The sequence below is a fragment of the Catharus ustulatus genome, chromosome 3 (genome assembly GCF_009819885.2).
Source record: "Catharus ustulatus isolate bCatUst1 chromosome 3, bCatUst1.pri.v2, whole genome shotgun sequence".
Lineage (NCBI taxonomy): Eukaryota > Metazoa > Chordata > Aves > Passeriformes > Turdidae > Catharus > Catharus ustulatus.
Window position 1 is genome coordinate 44,278,427 of NC_046223.1, and position 17,023 is coordinate 44,295,449.

The 17,023-nt window shown below is 42.8% G+C and overlaps 2 protein-coding genes across 2 annotated transcripts in view; both read left to right on the plus strand.

Annotated features, from left to right (window-relative positions):
• Positions 1-9,873, plus strand: part of NUP133 (nucleoporin 133) — a 30,729-nt gene extending 20,856 nt beyond the window's left edge. The window contains exons 21-26 of the mRNA XM_033055992.2: positions 748-883; positions 2,666-2,784; positions 4,259-4,339; positions 5,381-5,445; positions 7,691-7,779; positions 8,749-9,873. Of these exons, the coding sequence (XP_032911883.1) occupies positions 748-883; positions 2,666-2,784; positions 4,259-4,339; positions 5,381-5,445; positions 7,691-7,779; positions 8,749-8,885 (627 nt within the window). The 3' untranslated portion in view covers positions 8,886-9,873. The remainder of the gene's footprint in view (positions 1-747; positions 884-2,665; positions 2,785-4,258; positions 4,340-5,380; positions 5,446-7,690; positions 7,780-8,748) is intronic.
• A 3,182-nt stretch (positions 9,874-13,055) lies between these two features.
• Positions 13,056-15,398, plus strand: ACTA1 (actin alpha 1, skeletal muscle). The gene is made up of 7 exons (XM_033056569.1): positions 13,056-13,152; positions 13,233-13,375; positions 13,537-13,861; positions 14,004-14,165; positions 14,379-14,570; positions 14,680-14,861; positions 14,981-15,398. Exons 2-7 carry the CDS (start codon positions 13,247-13,249, stop codon positions 15,122-15,124), a joined length of 1,134 nt encoding a protein of 377 aa, XP_032912460.1. The 5' UTR covers positions 13,056-13,152; positions 13,233-13,246; the 3' UTR covers positions 15,125-15,398.
• The last annotated feature ends 1,625 nt before the right edge of the window (positions 15,399-17,023 follow it).

Sequence of the window (17,023 nt, forward strand, 5' to 3'; positions counted from 1 at the left end):
AATCAAAATTCTTTCAATCCATATGCACATTTTTTTTATGCATGGAAACCATAGAAACATTTATCCTACTGCAAATTCTAGGTTCATAATGCTATATCCCTCTTAAAAAAGTTTCACCCACCAACCCCAACCAAAACAAACAAAAAACACTCTGAGAATATTGTAAAATTCTGTTTGTGTCAATTGAGGTTTACTATATCATGCAAAGCACTTCAAAGAGGGGGTAAGGATTCTAAGATATACAGTTAATTCAGTGTAGATAGTTTCTTTCTGAGTAAATGCTCAGAAACTGTTTCTTTGTATGATAAACAAATTCTTGTCTCTGTATTTGGTTACTGCAGCAATTACACACAATTCTGGTTTTTCAAATTCCCGAATTAACAAGTAAATCAATCTGCATGCAAAAGTGTTGTGTCAAAATATATTTGCTTGGCTTTTATTGCAAATTGTTGAATTAGATCCTAAAGATACAATGTGTGCAGTTACAATTTATCCTGTAAGAATAAGGTAGGGTTTTTCTATTAGCAATTAAAAGATTTTTTTTAAATATATTGTTGAAGGAGAGAACCTCTTGTTGAAGAGCGTAATGCAGAGTTTCACTTGCAAATTGTACAACTTTTAAAATTAAGGCTTATAGTATTACAAATACGAAATTACCTTGGGACTTCTGTTCAGATAAAATTCTTGTCTGTTGACCTTATGATCCTAATTTTCAAAACTGATTTCTAACATCTTTATTAATTTTAGGCTCACAGAACATTGCAGACTTTAGCAAATATGGAGACACGATATTTTGCAAAGAAGAAAACACTTCTTGGCTTGAGCAAATTAGCTGCACTTGCATCAGACTTCTCAGAAGACATACTACAAGAGAAAATAGAAGGTAAGAAATAGAAACAGGGCAAAGTGAAGAAAAGACTTATTAAATTACTGAATTAGAATCCCATTAATTTTGGAGATTGTTGATTTTTTTATGTTGAGGGTGTGGTAAGAATAAATGGGCTGATGATTTTGCTCATTTTAGGAAGCACAAGGAAGACAACAGGAGGCACTAACCTCAGTATTCACTTTCACATTGAATTAGGACTATGAGCATGGCAAATTTGTACCTTTCCACTTTTTTTACTAACATGTAAAACATTGGCAAAAATAACAAGCTGCACTTGTACTTTGAGAAGTGGCTGAAAGTTGTCAGTCATTCACACTGAATGTATTTAAGTGCATCTGCATTTTGTATTTCAAATGCAAGGTAAAAATTAATTAATTTCTTAGAGCCCATTTATAGAATGGCTTTCACTTTTGAATTCTTCTCAAGTGCTGAGGTTCTTAGGCTGTACAAGGAAGGCTTACTGCTGTAGTGCAGTAATGCAATTGCAAATATATACAGTTGTGATCAAGAAGTACTTTCTCAGGGTTTTCCTCTCTGTATCTAGGAAGGTGACCATGACAGTGTTTCATTGTACTCTATCTGAAATGATGTGAACAGGGAAAGTACAAATATCTATCCTGATTCATTGCCAAATGCAATTGTTCCACTGCTCTATTCCTGTCCCTTTGCAAAATACTGTTTGTGTAGCACATGTGCTATGAATTTGAGAAAAAAGCAATTTTGCACTACTGGTTAAAGGATTCTGGCCACCAGGGGGAGGCTTTGGAATATGACTCAGGGTTGCTGCTCAGGCTTGCTTCTGTTTATATGCATATTTATCCATCTATGCAATGAACAGTTCTTAAATCCCATTGAAAAAGCCTGGTAATAATTAGGTTAACTAAATAGGCTTTAAAAATTATTTTTAGCTCATAATAATAGTGATGTATTATCTTCCTTTTAAGTTGTATAGCATTACATGAAATCTTTAAATTTGGGTTTTTGTCACTGTGAAAATGCCTATGCTGATGTGAAGAATCTCACCTTTAAATAGGAAAATTTTAAAGTGACAAATGAGATAATCAAAGCTTTATTTCAATGGAGTAGAGGACTCCCAGATTTGTTCTGGACTTCATTCTGCTAGACATTTCTGTGTAGCACATGATGTAGTTTTTAAAAGTTAAACTCACAGTCTTTCACTTTCATATTGATAAAGAAAGACTAATAATTTCTGCTACATTTTTCTTATTCCTCTAAACAGATAAAATGATCCATAGAATTATTTTCTGTATTCTAACCAAAATGGAAGATGGTGAGAAGGGCAGGGTTCATGTACTGTGGTTGATGTTATTCCATCTTTAATGTCTCAGACTAGCAAGTTTCTCATCCTAAAGCAGCTCATACTGGCAAGTATAAAACAGTCAAAAATTGAACAGTTCATGAGAAGCAACGTGTCCATGGCACAGCTCCTTAAACTTGCAACCAACTCATTTTCCTGAGTAGTGCAACAGCTTCCATCCAATCCTCTGTATTAATTTTGAAGTTTTGGGGCAAAATTAGTTTTGCATTTTCATTACACTGGGAACATGAGTGGAAAGTAAGAACTAGTTCCTTGGGCTGGCAGTATTGAAATGGAAGTATTTCTTTGGGAATGTGGATGAGAGTCCAAATAGAATGCTTCATAACAAACGCTTGTAGACTTGAATAATACTGTGACTTGAGAGTTATTGTTGTGCCGCAAAATTTATTATTACATTTTAATAACATGAAACATTCATTTCCTTAAATGACTACAAGAAATATCAGAGCAGGAGCGCTTTTTGTTACATCAGGAGACACTTCCCGAACAACTCCTGGCAGAGAAACAGTTGAACCTCAATGATATGCCAGTGCTGTCTGCATCTCAGCTCATTGATGTAAGTGTCTCGTGTTTTCTTCATTACACAGGTAAACTTCCAGTATGATTCCTGCCCCTTTGTGGTAAAATGAATGAGAAGATCACAGCTGCCGTTATCCCTTATATGACTTGCTAAGCACCTAAAGATCTGATGTATGAATTAGTTCAACTTTGCTTAGTTTCTACCAGCAAACATCAGAATGATAGGTTTAGTCCTAGTTTTTTTCTGTTGAATGTGTGCTTTGGAGTGCTGTTATGAGAAAAAGCAAATCATATCAGTGCCAGAAGTTGACGTACTGGTCTAAACCAGTTTTTGAATGTTTAGACAGTTTTTACCTTCCTTTACATTCTTGGTAGGGCAGAACTTGGAAGGCAGAATGAGCAAACAGTTGTACCTTAGTGGAGAAGGATGCTGCAAGATAAAAAAGGAAGTTCTAGAAGCAGGAAAAGGTTTTGGTCACCTGCTGCAAAGAGGCACCAGAAGTCTTTCTACTTTTGTTTTCTTTTACAAAAATCCAACAGACAATGAAACAAAAATCTGAACTGTTCCAGTACTGGGATAAGTACTAGTGCTGACTCCTTTTCCACACTCCTTTCTGGCATCAGCCAGGAACCAATAGCCTTGTTGATTCTGCCTTGTTTGCCACATATTTTTACCATCCAATGATGCACACAAGCAGTACTCCATGAATAACAGCAATACATTGTAAAAGAAGTCACTTATGTCTGGGTATCAATTTTTCTGTATCTTTCTGCAATTCTGTGGGAAATCAACAGCTAGCATGTAAACAAGCATGCTTGTTTACGTTCTTGTTGTTTCCTGAGAACTGTGCTAATAGCAGATTGTGAAGTCCTTACCTGTGTCTTTAAGTAAGGCTAGGGCATTAGGGCAGGGTAGGAAGTGTCAGTCAGGACTTGGCAAGTGCTGGCACCACAACAGTTTTTCTTTTGAGTTCTCTCTTATTGTCAAACCAGTGTTAATACTTGCTACGTGTAATGCAAAAATGAAACTCAGAAATTGTAAATTAAAAGAGTGTTAATTTTTCTTTGAAGTACTAATTTATAGTTGGGGGATATGAAATACTGAGGGGAACTTGTTTTTAAGGGGTGAAAGGCAGCACATATGTGCTGAAGTACTGCTTTGAGCTTAATTACCAAAATAATTCAGAGAGCTTATTTGCGGAGCTGAGCTCTGGCTACAGTAGCCCAGGAATGTTACAGCCTTAAATGGCACTTAAATTTGAAACCCAGCAGCCTTGTATCCAGTATCATTTGTCCAGAGACCATTGTCACGTAGGTGGAATGCTGCTTTAAAACCTTAAGTATATTCCTTACTATAAAAATACTAGCAGTTGAATCAAGACATAGCTTCATGAGAAGGTCATGTAAGTAGAAAATACGTGGTGGTCTTCCCACAGTGGGTTGTCCCCAATACCAGTTATGTTAGTTTGTAGGCTAAAAATAGTTCTCCATGTTAATCTCTGATTTCATAGATGTTCATATGTGATGAGAACAGAAGAGCCAATGAATATGACTTCAAGAAAGCACTTGATCTGCTGGAATATATTGATGAGGTAGGAAAACTTTCTGAAGGATTTCTAACCTAGAGACTTTTTAATTATTATTCAAGCTAGTGTGGTGCATCTGTAGTTGATTAAAATATTAGCTTAGTGTATTGTAATTAAAGCAACCCCTGATATGGTTTTTTTTCAGTTTAAGTCACTGGAGACATAATGACAAATGTGGTTTAGATAATTTAAGAAAAATTGCACTCTTCATCTTCACTTCCCATTTATAGTCTATAGTTTCTTTTTAGAGCCTGGCTTCCCTTCAGGCTGTCTCCAGACAGGACAAAGATCAGCTGTTTTTAGTAGTTTAGTTCTTGTGTCATCTATTGATAGTTTCACTGATTGTCATGAGGTAATGTGGGATAGTCACCCAGCTGCTAACATGTAAATGGCTTTGAGCCACAGATTTGCCATCTGCTTTTTTTCCAACTGTATTTTTTTTTATTTCAGTAAAATAAATGTTACTCTAAACCTGTGCAATTTCAAAATCTTTTTCCCCACAGATATTAAAGTTTCTAACAACTTGTGTAGAACCATTCATCACAAATCAGAGGTGGTGGTTTCTGTGCAATGGAGAAACCGCCCTTTTCAAATCAAATGTGTATCTTTGAAAACATTTACTAATATATTCATAAAACATATATCCTAATGTGGATACTAATGCATGTTAGTTAGCTTGGCCATACTGAAAAAAAGCTTTGACTCCAGTCATCATTTAGCACATGGTAAAACAAAATTTACCTGGAATACAATGTTTTACAAATTGGTATTTTAAAATGTACACTTTTACCCACTGTGTTAGTTGGTCTTCAGCAGTTGAGAGGTTATGTGGAAAGTCTGAATCCATTATTTCAAATGGAAACCAATAGTGTTCGGTGTTTCAACAGTCCAATCAGGTCATCTGTTAAAACAGCATATGTTAAAAATTATGTTTGGTGATTGAAGAATCTAATTCATTGGTGCAATCTGTGTGACAGAGTGATTATGTCTTTGTACAAAACCCTAAAATTTTTATTTGCCTGTCTTTTCTACTTATATGAATTGAAGGAAGAAGACGTGGATGTAAATGATCTTAAACTTAAAATTCTCTGTAAAGCTCTCCAAAGAGATGGGTAAGTAACCAAGACAGAGCTTTTCCAGAATTAAATTTTAGTGTACTCTTCTCTAATTCATCACAAATATTTAATTTCACAGGATAAGGTTAGTAAAGTATAATGTGTCTGATCCCAACTTGTATTCTTATTTGTAAAGTGAAACCACAGCAAAAAAAACCTGCAGTACTTTGTTGGTTTATCTCACTGGCAGTCCTGGTACCTGACCCAGAAATGAACCCATGCAGCTTTTGTTCTTGAACCTTTTCCTGAGGAAAAAGGAGTGACCAATGCTGAATCTTTTTGAAGCTTTTTAATAAGGTAACATAGGCAGAGGTCACTCCTGCCACCTTTTATTTCACTTGGGTTTTGCCGTTGAACCACACTGGCAATTTCATGACCTTTTTGAGTCAAAACTGCATTCTTGGCTGTAAGAGATCAAATCCTAAATAGTGCTTAGAAAAGCCACTCTTATGGATGTTCAAAACCAAATACAGGCAGAATCCAGCTGGTCACAAGAATCTTGTCATCAGAACAGTAGTACTGTTCTCTCCCAGGTTAAATAATGCAAATGGCATTTCCTCCCTTTGTAACTTTCAGAAGTCTTCTGACTTTCCTATCTCTAATCTATGTTCCAAGAGGGACCTAAGGAAGAAAAGGTGAGGAGAGAATACATTCCAAATGGACTGTGCCATTTGTGATTTCAATGGAAATAAGCAGCATTTGGGTTCACATTCATGCATAGGATGGATTCCAAAGGGCAGTGGTGTCTAGGAAATAATTCCTAATTGCATGACTAAGTTATGCCCTCATATAACACAAATAATTAGCAGAAAGAGGTTCACACTATTCCAAGTTTTCCCTTCCATTCTTTTAAAGTTCCCTTCCCATGTTCCTTTAAAGACAGAAGAATTCAGAAGTCCTACATGGCACCACTCTGGACAAGCATGGGGTTTTGAGTATGGTATTTTAAGGGTTCAAACACATACAGTGCTGACAAGATTTTGGTCATTCTGGCAGCTAACCAGGGACAATTTGAGATGCAGACTTTACACTGAATAGTGGGTAGCAAACTTGTTGTCCCAGCTGAGTTTTCAGTCCAGCAAGGCTCACCAAGGCTTACAGAGAGGTGGTGTTAACTTTCATCTGTGTAAACATTTGAGATGTGACAGTGCCTGCATCTAAGGACAGTCTATGGTTTCTGACTTGAGGGCCTCAGATGGTGGTAAGGTTCTTGGGTAGGATAGAGAGCCTTGCTGAGTGTGCTCCTGATGTTCTGCTAGTATCCTCAGCCCAAGGGAAGAAAATCCCCCTTCCCTCCCTCCTTTCCACACATTCTTCCCAGTGGAATTAAAGATGTAATCCTAGACATTTAGGAGCTGAAGAGGCATCCAGGGTAAAACCAGTGAAGTACAGAGGATTTGTCAATAATAGCTTCTGGATCCAGATCCAGATCTGTTACAAGCATGTCCCACAGGCTCATGGTAGTTTAGGGAGTGATATGAGAACCAGTTTTGTCTGACAGCTTAGCACATGGAACAGGAAATTTTGACAACTGAAAACAAAAAAAGTTAGGTTGGTGTTGACTTTAAACTGGTGTATATAAAGCTCTGCAAGGATGAAAAATTCACATTTAAAACAATCTTCCTCTTAGAAAAATCTGTTTGGGATTTTTTTTGTATCACAGATGAGACTGGCATTCATGAGTCTTCACGTTTAATCACAAAGTAGATAAACTATTTGTTTTGTGACTGTGTATGCTGTTGCAGGCCTGCAACTTAGATTTTGCAAATTTTTTTCCCATTTCTTTTCTCAGTATTTGATTTTTGTTTTGATTTGATTTTTTTTCACATTAGAGAATTGCTTCTCTCGCTTTATTCTACCAAAAAAACCCAAATCTACACTTTCATCACCTCAGTTGTAAAGTATAATTACATACTTTTATTTTTTGAAAGAAATCATGTTGTTAGGTTGGGATTTTTAATGGTTTAGAAGATGGAAAACATTTCTATTCTCCTCCTAACCAGACTACATTATAGTAGTGCAGTTTCGTTCCAGTTTTACTGTTGGAGTAAAGACTAATTTAACACAAGGTAGGAAAAAACCTCTTGCTTTGAGCTATAACCAAGCACATAATGCTTCCATATGGACATGTATTAATCACCTTTGATAATTTGTCTGATTTTCCTGTGGGTTTTTTATCTTTCTAGCTTCCCTATTAATTTGTCTGTGTAATTATTTCCCGAAATCATTCTTTGACTTGCAGATGGACCTGTTCAGATGGTGGAGATGATCCAATTGAAGCATCTAAAGATAGTATATTTGTGAAAATAATACAAAAGCTATTGAAAGAAGGTAAAGTATATAATTGAATGCCTTGAAATTGTTGTTTCAAAAGCTGCTTAAGATCAACAGTACTATGTAAAAAGTATCATCATTAAATTCCCCAAGTAATAAAACATTCATTCCACTAGGCAGTTAAAATCATCTGGAGCAAATTCTAATTGTTCAGTGGGGTAAGAGATGAACAGATTTCTTGGTTATAGTTTTAGTATCTGTAAGTTATTTGCTCAGTAGGGCACTCAACAGATTTTTAGCAGTTGCTTATTGTAGAGTAAAGTAGTTCTGGGGGTAAATATGTCTCTTCTGTAAGATACAGGATAATAACTAATTGACAGCTGCTCAGTAGAACTTAATCTATTTTAGGCAATTTTTTTTGCTGTTGTTTTCCATCTCCAAAAGCCAAAAAATACACCTCCCATTGTCCACTTAAAGCTGACTATAGGAAGTTATGGCCATGGAATTTACAGCTGGAGGAGGGAGGGAGAGAAGGGAAGCAACTGAGAGTCAAAGCCTGTTTTAAATATTACTACATAGAACTTTTTACAGAACACGAAAGACTTCCTGTGAAAAAGACAAAACTTAAGTTCCAGTTTTATGTGTTCAATCATATCAATTTCCTTGCATTTGTAGGACTTGCACACTCTTAAGCTTCAACTGCTGCAACTGATATATTGTTGTATGACTGAGCTTTCTTTTCTCTTTCTTTTATTATTTGATTTTTATTTTGGTGAAGTGTTCTGTAAAGACTTGAATTTTAGGTTTAATCATTAAATTGCTGAACTCTGGATTAAAAAAGCTAACTCTGTTTTACAGGCTATTTAAGCTTTATTGTATTTCTTGACGTGTATAATGGAATTAGAGCTTCCCAATTCCAAGAGTAATTTAGCTGTGAGGCAGGTACAGGTGTTTACTTAAAAATGCTGTTAACTACTAATGCAGAGTACTTTAATCAGTGTTGTAATAAATGGTTTTGTTTTACAGGAGTTCAGTTAAGTGAGTATTTGCCAGAGGTGAAGGACTTGCTTCAAGCAAACGAACTCGGCAACTTGAAATACAATGCTTACTTCGAATTTGTGTTAAAAGCAAACTATGAACTCTACGTTCAAGGGCAAACATGATTCTCACTGGGGTTTTTAAATATTTTTTTCTAAAGAACTGCTAATTCATGTTTACATTTTTATATTCTGTTTGGAATTTTTTGCTAAAACTTTGTGATAAATCTGTGTGAGTAATATACATGGTCTTAAATGTATAGACATTGGCTTTAGTCAGGGGACACAGAGTTGTGTTTTCAGGCAAAGTGAAAATAAAGTTTTCATTTTCTGTTCCTTTCATAAACTTGCTGTTTTGTTCTGTAACTTGATCAGAATGTGTCCTGTCTGAGACTCCAGGATACACAGACACACAGGGTGAAACACAGGGTCCCACTGCAGAGGGTGGGAAACTTATGTTGTCTGCACTGGGGCTGTGGTTTCAGTTCAGAGAAAATACTGAACACATTAATGAGGAGTGACTGTGTACATTACTTAAGAAACAAGAGGTTATTCTATCAGATAACTCCACTCCTTCTTTGTACAACATTTTTTGCTGTAGAAACCAGGTAATTTCAGTTTTGCATTAAAGGTTACTTACATAAAAAGGATAACTGTCTTGTCCTGATCACAGCTTGTCTGTGACAGAAAAAAGTGCAGCTCTCTTTCAAGGCCTTCTGGTCCAGTAAATACTCCATTCTTTCAGTTTGTGTCTGTTAAATTAAACTTTTTCCAAACATTTTAGTATTGTATCCATTTAACTTTCCTTTAAGCTATTTCTAGCATACATGTAAAATGGGATTAGCAGCTCACCATGCAGTCATTCACAGCAACTGCTTATGCCTAGGCTCAGAAGAAACCTCGAAAGCAGTTACGAAAGTGTGGGAGTACAGCATGATCTTCCTTACTTCCATGCCTTAGTCTCTGCTGGTAGGCACTACTAATGTCCTTTGTTCCTTTCTAATCCCACTACCCCAGTTAGTTATCTCTGACATGGGAATAAGAAAAAAAAAATCAATTTCTCAATTCTGATTAACAGCAGAATTAAATCTTCCAATAAAAATTACTGCAATCTGATGAGTTGCACCTTTCTTCTGCATGTAGCTCAAGAGCCAGAAACTGACTGCAGAGCAACTTGCATGCCCTTCTGTTTTACTTGTCTGGCTCCATGCCTGCTGCAACAACTTGATCTAACAGCTGAGAAGGTCAGAAGTTAAATTGGTTGAAGAGAATCCAGTTTCTAGTTTTAAAAGCACAGCTCCCCTTCCGTGGCTTCCCCTCCTCCCTGTACTAATACAGTAAGCTGGGCTGAGAGTCTGAACATGTTTGGAAGAATAGATTTATGTAGAGAGGTTCAAACTAATATGGGAAAGAAATGCACTAGCAGTCATCTTCTAAGATTGTTCTAAGCAGCGAACTTTGCAGTCTTGCATGGCTGAGAAGTGTGAGTGTAACTCCCAGCTCTGGCTTCAAAGGAGTTGCTTGTTTAAAGCCTTGGAAGAACTCCACGTGTTCGCCTGAGGGTGGTTTCACATCGATACACTTAGCAGGGTTTGGGGAGAAAGGGACAAATGGAATAAATGATTGCTTGCCCCTGTCAAAATATGTTCTGCCTTAACTTTTCCTAGACTCCTAAATTTTGCTTGAAGAGGAATCTCTTTAACTGACTGTCCACCATAAATCACTTTGGGGGTGTCTCATATCTTCCTAGACTGTTGGCCAGATCTCCATGTTCTCTCAGGAGCAGCAGGGCAAGCCCTGGAAAGCTTGCTCCATGTGCAAGCGGTTCTGACCACCCTTGTTCATTGTTTCAAAGTGCCTCGCTTCTCTGCTGGATCTTGTTTATCATGGTTGGTGTGAAAGCATTCCCCAGGTTTTTGGGAAAGGATGAGCTGTGTAGGGTTTTCAACTGTTTTACTCTACTGCTGGGTTGGGAGGCACTTGGCATTTGTACAACGGCTTTCCATCTGACTTTTGCCAAAACAGAAGGCTACTTGCAATGAGTTTACTTAAAGCCTCATTAAAATAACTTCCATGTCTAAACAGATGTTTAATGTTCTTGTACTAGTAATGTTGAACTGGTTCTCAGTTCTGTTGGAAAGTTTAAAGAGCCTGGGATTCAGGGTTATTCCTCCTCTCTGTCCTCTGCTTCATTATGTAATAAGCTGTGCTGGTGCAGAACTCCAGTCTCAGATTACTGCTCCAGGAGGATGCCTTCATTTACCACTGCATATGGAAGGTGGCAAATGCCGCAGCTCTAGGTTGTTTCTAAGTGTAACAAAAACAAACTTGTGACAAAAAGATGAGGGTTCGAACTGCCTAAGGGGGATGGATAGCTCCTCTTGAATGAGGATGTACGTTGTTTCTTAAACAGTTTTCTCAGTAATGGAGAGTACACAAAGTCCGGGAGGTGCACGTTTGCATTCTTTGTTGTCACCAGAGCAGCAAGAAAGTTTACCAGTTTTCATTTCAATTTCAGAAACTATGCATGGTGGATAGTGAGTTCTTTGTGCCCTATACTGGAAATTAACTCCAACTGCTTTGACTTGAGACAAAAAACACATTCATTTAGTGAATCCAGATAAACATCAGATCTCCTGCAGAAAATGATATTTTTCTCAGAAGTGGGAGAATTTAACATTGCCTTTTGGGCACTTTGCTGAAAACTAGATTGAGGTAGAGAGAAAATAAAAGGGTTTAGAGAGTTTAAGAGTGAGTTTACCCTTGCATCATGTTTCATTGCAGGATTAAGGATGTTTATCTTTCAGCGACGTTAGGGTTTCTGTTACTTGATTTCTGATTCAACACAACCAACCGTATTTTGGAAACCACAATGAAGCACTACAGTTCTGTAAATAGATTTAGTGGCTGTGATGCCTTCAAGTGCTTTCAGGCTTCCGATTTTTGTACTACTAGTTGTTGATGACAGAACTGAAGAATAATACAAGCAGAGGAACAAGGCGAGAGAAGACCACATTTTAATATAAGAACTTGACAAGAATTCAAAATCTATAGCAGAAGGAATTAGATGGCTGCCACAGGTAAAGAGGAATGCTGCCAACCTGGAGGATGTAAAAGTTGCACAGAGCAGAAGAAAAGTTGTCTGCTTCTCTGTTGAGCTGTCTGCTCTGCCTTGCAGTGAAGGAAATCACCTGCAGAAATAGCTTCACTCTCAGGAGACTCCTCACAGCACAGTGCTTCTAGCCTGCTATTCCTCTTCCTTCTTGCCTGACTCCCTGCATTTTCAAAGGATTTACACTTGACTAATCGTGTAAATAGACAAGATATTAAGGCTGATTTCATCAAACATAGTGTGAGGGCTGCAAATCTGCTTGCATTACTGCCTCTTCTTTCCATTGGAAACCAAGTATCTGTAAAATCTTCCAAGTGTCCCACGTGGAATCTCTGCTTTAACACCCGCAGCTGAAGGAGATGAACTGTTCCTTTTCACTTGCATAGTACCTTCAGCTCGTCAGCAATGACTTGCCTGTGAGACCGCACTCCTTTTGGAAAGGGTGAGCCACAGGGATAGCTGAAGGGTTCCCGTGTTGCCTGGCCGAGCTCAGCGGCCAGCAATGGGCACTCGTAATGGCACCAGCATTCACGACTACGTCAGGCTTCTGGGATCGGACCAGGATTAATCCTTTACCGGGCTTCTCTTCAGGCATTTGTCTGACAGATGTTACCCCGTGCATTTATTTTCCATTTTTAAATCACAGCAAGGAAACGATGTGCAGCTTAACCTGATGTGTAAAGTTGTGGGTTTTGCACGGGCTGTCACAGTGTGCCTTGCAAACCTTGGGATTTACCTTGCGATCTACCTTGTCACTTCTCTCCCAGTCCCCTGGGCTCCCCCTTGTCACTTCTCTCACCCTGGGCTCACCTATAGCTATGGGAAAGGCCCGGGCGAGGCGCGTTTCCCTTCGCAGCCCCAAGCCCTGGCACGTGGTGGCCGCGGAGCCGATGGCCGCTCGCCTCCCGCCCCGCTGAGCCCCGCGGGGTCCCGGCCGCCCCCACCTGCTTTGCCCTTAACGGGGCCGGTGCTGCCGGGGGATTATTTCGGCCCCGGCCGCGGGCGGTGGCGGGGGGGGCTCGGCAGACGCGCCTTATACGGCCGGGCCCGGCTCACCTGGGCCGGGGCCAGGAGCGCCTTCTTTGGGCACTGCCGGGCCGGGGCCGCGCCGGGCCCGACGCCCAAATATGGGGACGGCCGGGGCCGCATTCCTGGGGGCCGGTCGCTGCCGCCACCCGCCGTGATAAAAGGCTCGGCCGCGGCCGCGGCGGCCACGAGTGACCCGGCGAGGAGCGGGAGCCTCTCTCTCTGCCCGAAGCGCGGAGCCCGCAGCCAGCCCAGGTAAGCCCCGGCCCCGCCGCCACCGCCCGCGGCTGCCGGCCGGCCGTGAGGCTCAGCCGCGCTGCCCTGTGCCCCCGCAGACACAGCCGACACCATGTGTGACGAGGACGAGACCACCGCGCTCGTGTGCGACAACGGCTCCGGCCTGGTGAAGGCTGGCTTCGCCGGGGACGATGCCCCCAGGGCCGTGTTCCCTTCCATCGTCGGCCGCCCCCGCCATCAGGTACGGCGCACTCCCCCTCCGAGCCTCCCCGCACGCCCTGCCACTGCCGTGGCTGCGGATCCCCGCTGCCTTCCAGCGCTCCGCATCCTCCTGTCCTGCTGGGGAGCCCCGTGCTGCTGCCCGTGGAGAGCTTGCTGAGCCCCCGCTTTCCTCCCCTGCAGGGCGTCATGGTGGGTATGGGTCAGAAGGACTCCTACGTAGGAGATGAAGCCCAAAGCAAGAGAGGTATCCTGACCCTGAAGTACCCCATTGAACATGGCATCATCACAAACTGGGACGACATGGAGAAGATCTGGCACCACACCTTCTACAATGAGCTGCGTGTAGCCCCAGAGGAGCACCCCACTCTGCTCACTGAGGCCCCCCTTAACCCCAAAGCCAACCGTGAAAAGATGACCCAAATCATGTTTGAGACCTTCAACGTCCCTGCCATGTATGTGGCCATCCAGGCTGTGCTGTCCCTATATGCCTCTGGCCGTACCACTGGTGAGTGCAAAGTCCTGCTGGCCCCTCTTCCCCAAGCGAGGATGCCCAGGATTGGTTCCCTACATCTGACAAGTGCTCTGCCTCCCAGGGCAGGACCCTCTGCGGGCCACATCTCTCAGATGGCTGCTTCTTGTCTCCCCAGGTATCGTGCTGGACTCCGGGGACGGTGTGACACACAATGTCCCCATCTATGAGGGGTACGCCCTGCCCCATGCCATCATGCGCTTGGATCTGGCCGGCCGCGACCTCACGGACTACCTGATGAAGATCCTGACTGAGCGTGGCTATTCCTTTGTCACCACAGGTAAGCACCATTCCCTCCTCCAAAAAGCTCCCTCTTGCTTCCAACCCTCACACTTCTAGAGATACTCTCACCCCATTGCAAGCCCCAAAACCAGTCCCTGGTGGGAGCTGATGTGTGGCTGGGGGTCTGGAGTCCCAGCAGAGCTATGGAGGCAGTGCCAGTGCTCCCTGTTCCTCCTCTGCAAACACTGATGCCTTTGCTTCCCCCTGACAGCTGAACGTGAGATTGTCCGTGACATCAAGGAGAAGCTGTGCTATGTGGCGCTGGACTTTGAGAACGAGATGGCCACCGCTGCCTCTTCCTCCTCCCTGGAAAAGAGCTACGAGCTGCCTGATGGGCAGGTCATCACCATCGGCAATGAGCGTTTCCGCTGCCCAGAGACCCTCTTCCAGCCTTCCTTCATTGGTGTGTGCTCCACTCTCTCTCTCTTCTCTTGGCAGCTCTCCCCTCTCTCCAGAGTCACTATGCAGAGCTCTTGCTTTGCACTTAACCTGTTTCCCCCTGCTGCCCCCAGGCATGGAGTCTGCAGGTATCCATGAGACCACCTACAACAGCATCATGAAGTGCGACATCGACATCAGGAAGGACCTGTACGCCAACAATGTCATGTCCGGGGGTACCACCATGTACCCAGGTATCGCTGACCGCATGCAAAAGGAGATCACAGCCCTGGCCCCCAGCACGATGAAGATCAAGGTAAGGCTGGAGCACGAAGGCTGGAGCACTGGGAGCAGCCTTCTCTCGCTGCCCTGCAGGGGGCTGCACGCAGCAGCAGGGCCGTGTTTCCTGACCTCAGCTCTCTCTGTGTTTTCCAGATCATCGCCCCACCTGAGCGTAAGTACTCTGTCTGGATCGGTGGCTCCATCCTGGCCTCCCTGTCCACCTTCCAGCAGATGTGGATCACAAAGCAGGAGTACGATGAAGCTGGCCCATCCATTGTCCACCGTAAATGCTTCTAAACATGTTTACATGATCACTTTGCCAAGCACGCTCAGGATGACAACCTTCAAGGTTGCAGGCGGCTGAGGCCCTGCAACAGCCATGTAACTTTCTATTTTGTTACGATTTCTGGTTACTGTTGCTGCAAAGCTCCATGTGACACAGTGTATGTAAAGTGTACATAAATTAATTTATTTTATCTCGTTTTGTTTGTTTTTAAAACCAACGCCCTGTGGAAGGAAACAAAAAACTTCAAGAAGCATTAAATCATCAGTCATTCTGTCACACCCCTAACGCTGTTGTTTGTGGTCATTCGCTCGGGTTCTTCCATCACTGGTGGGAAGCGTGAGGGCGGTGGGCGGTGGGGCTGAGCTCCCAGGAAGGAGCAGGGCTGGGACAGGAGGGGACAGGGCAGGACTCTGTGACTCCCTGAGGTGCAGGATGCTCGGTAGCATTGGGGGGCTGGCTGAGTGTTGCATCACGCTGCAGCAAGGGGGATGCCTGACACTCTGTGGCGTGCCAGTCCCAGGCGGGAAAGGGTTACCTGGAGCCTTTGCTTGCAAAATATTTCTTTTGGCTCAGCCTGCCAAAAAAAGTAGCCCTGGCATGCTCCCGAGGAAGGCAAGGCCGGGGCTGGGGGCAGGTGGCGGGCGCAGGTTAAATAAAGAGCTTTCCACTCCACTTATGGGAAGCCCACCTGCCATGGAGCTGTCCTGGGGGGCTGGGGGCAGCCAGGGCCACTTCCTCACCCTGCCTGACACGCTTGCCCTTGCCAGTGGTCACACCTGCCAAGGGACCACCCCGTCCTCTGCCCCCCTGAGCCACCCCTACCCGGGTGCTATCCTGCACTCAGGAATTCCCTGGGAGCCCGAAGGAAAATCCCAGGGGCTTCCCCTTGCCAAGGGCGTTTGCCTGCCTTGTTTGCCGAACAGAGCAGAATGGGAGGAGGGAAAGATGCTCCTGGCCTGTCTCATTTCTCTCTCACTGGGGCAAGGGGTCTCTGGGACCCCTCTTTATGTCCAGCGTGTACACACACACACACTCACACAAAACCCCCAGGTGCTCCCTCTGGGAGCTCCACTCCCTCTGGGAGCCATCCTAAAGCCCTGCCAGGCTTGGCACATGTTCTTGGGTCAGGGCACATGTGCAGGGACCATCAGCCTTTGAAGGAGGAGGATTCCTGGAGCACAGGACGCTGTCATGAAAGCAGTGCCTGAGTTTTGGGGTGTTCTTTTGCTGTGGGGGACAGCAGTACTAGGGAAAAAATGATGATTTTCAGACATACTTCCAGCCCAGGAAGGTTTGTTGCTCTGTTGTGGCTATGCTAAGGTGCATTTGTTTTGCATTTTGGCTGGTTTTACTTGCATTAAAGTGAGACCCATACATGAGTTCATTTTTTTTTTAGCACTATCCCAAAGCAAAAATCTGTGGGAGGAGCTGCCCTGGTCCTTCCCTGGTATCTGGGGGCTCTTAGTGACTGGGAATAGACTGGAAACCAGTTACTTCTCAAAAAGCAAACACAAAATTTTATTGCCATTTGTGTAGTGACACATATCTGTCAGCTCCCTGCTGGGATTTTGGGAGGTGCTTAACATTAAGTCCTCAGTACTTGGCCCCTCATCTCAGGTTCAGTTGTGGCTTAGGTGCTGTTATAAGATGAATTTTAGGACCTGATTCTGTTATTTAATTAAAAGACTGTTGGAGAAGCACAGATAGAAGTTAGCTTAGAATAGTAGCCTCATGAATTAGCATTCACAGACTCCACTTTTTCACCTATAATATTAATTTATGGTCTTAAATCCACAATGGATCAGACTGGTGCTGAGCCAGCTACTCATCTCCAGCCTGACCAAAATCAAAGTCATCAGGAGATGCTTCCACCTTCTGAACGAAGCCCTATATTTTGCACAGTCAAATTT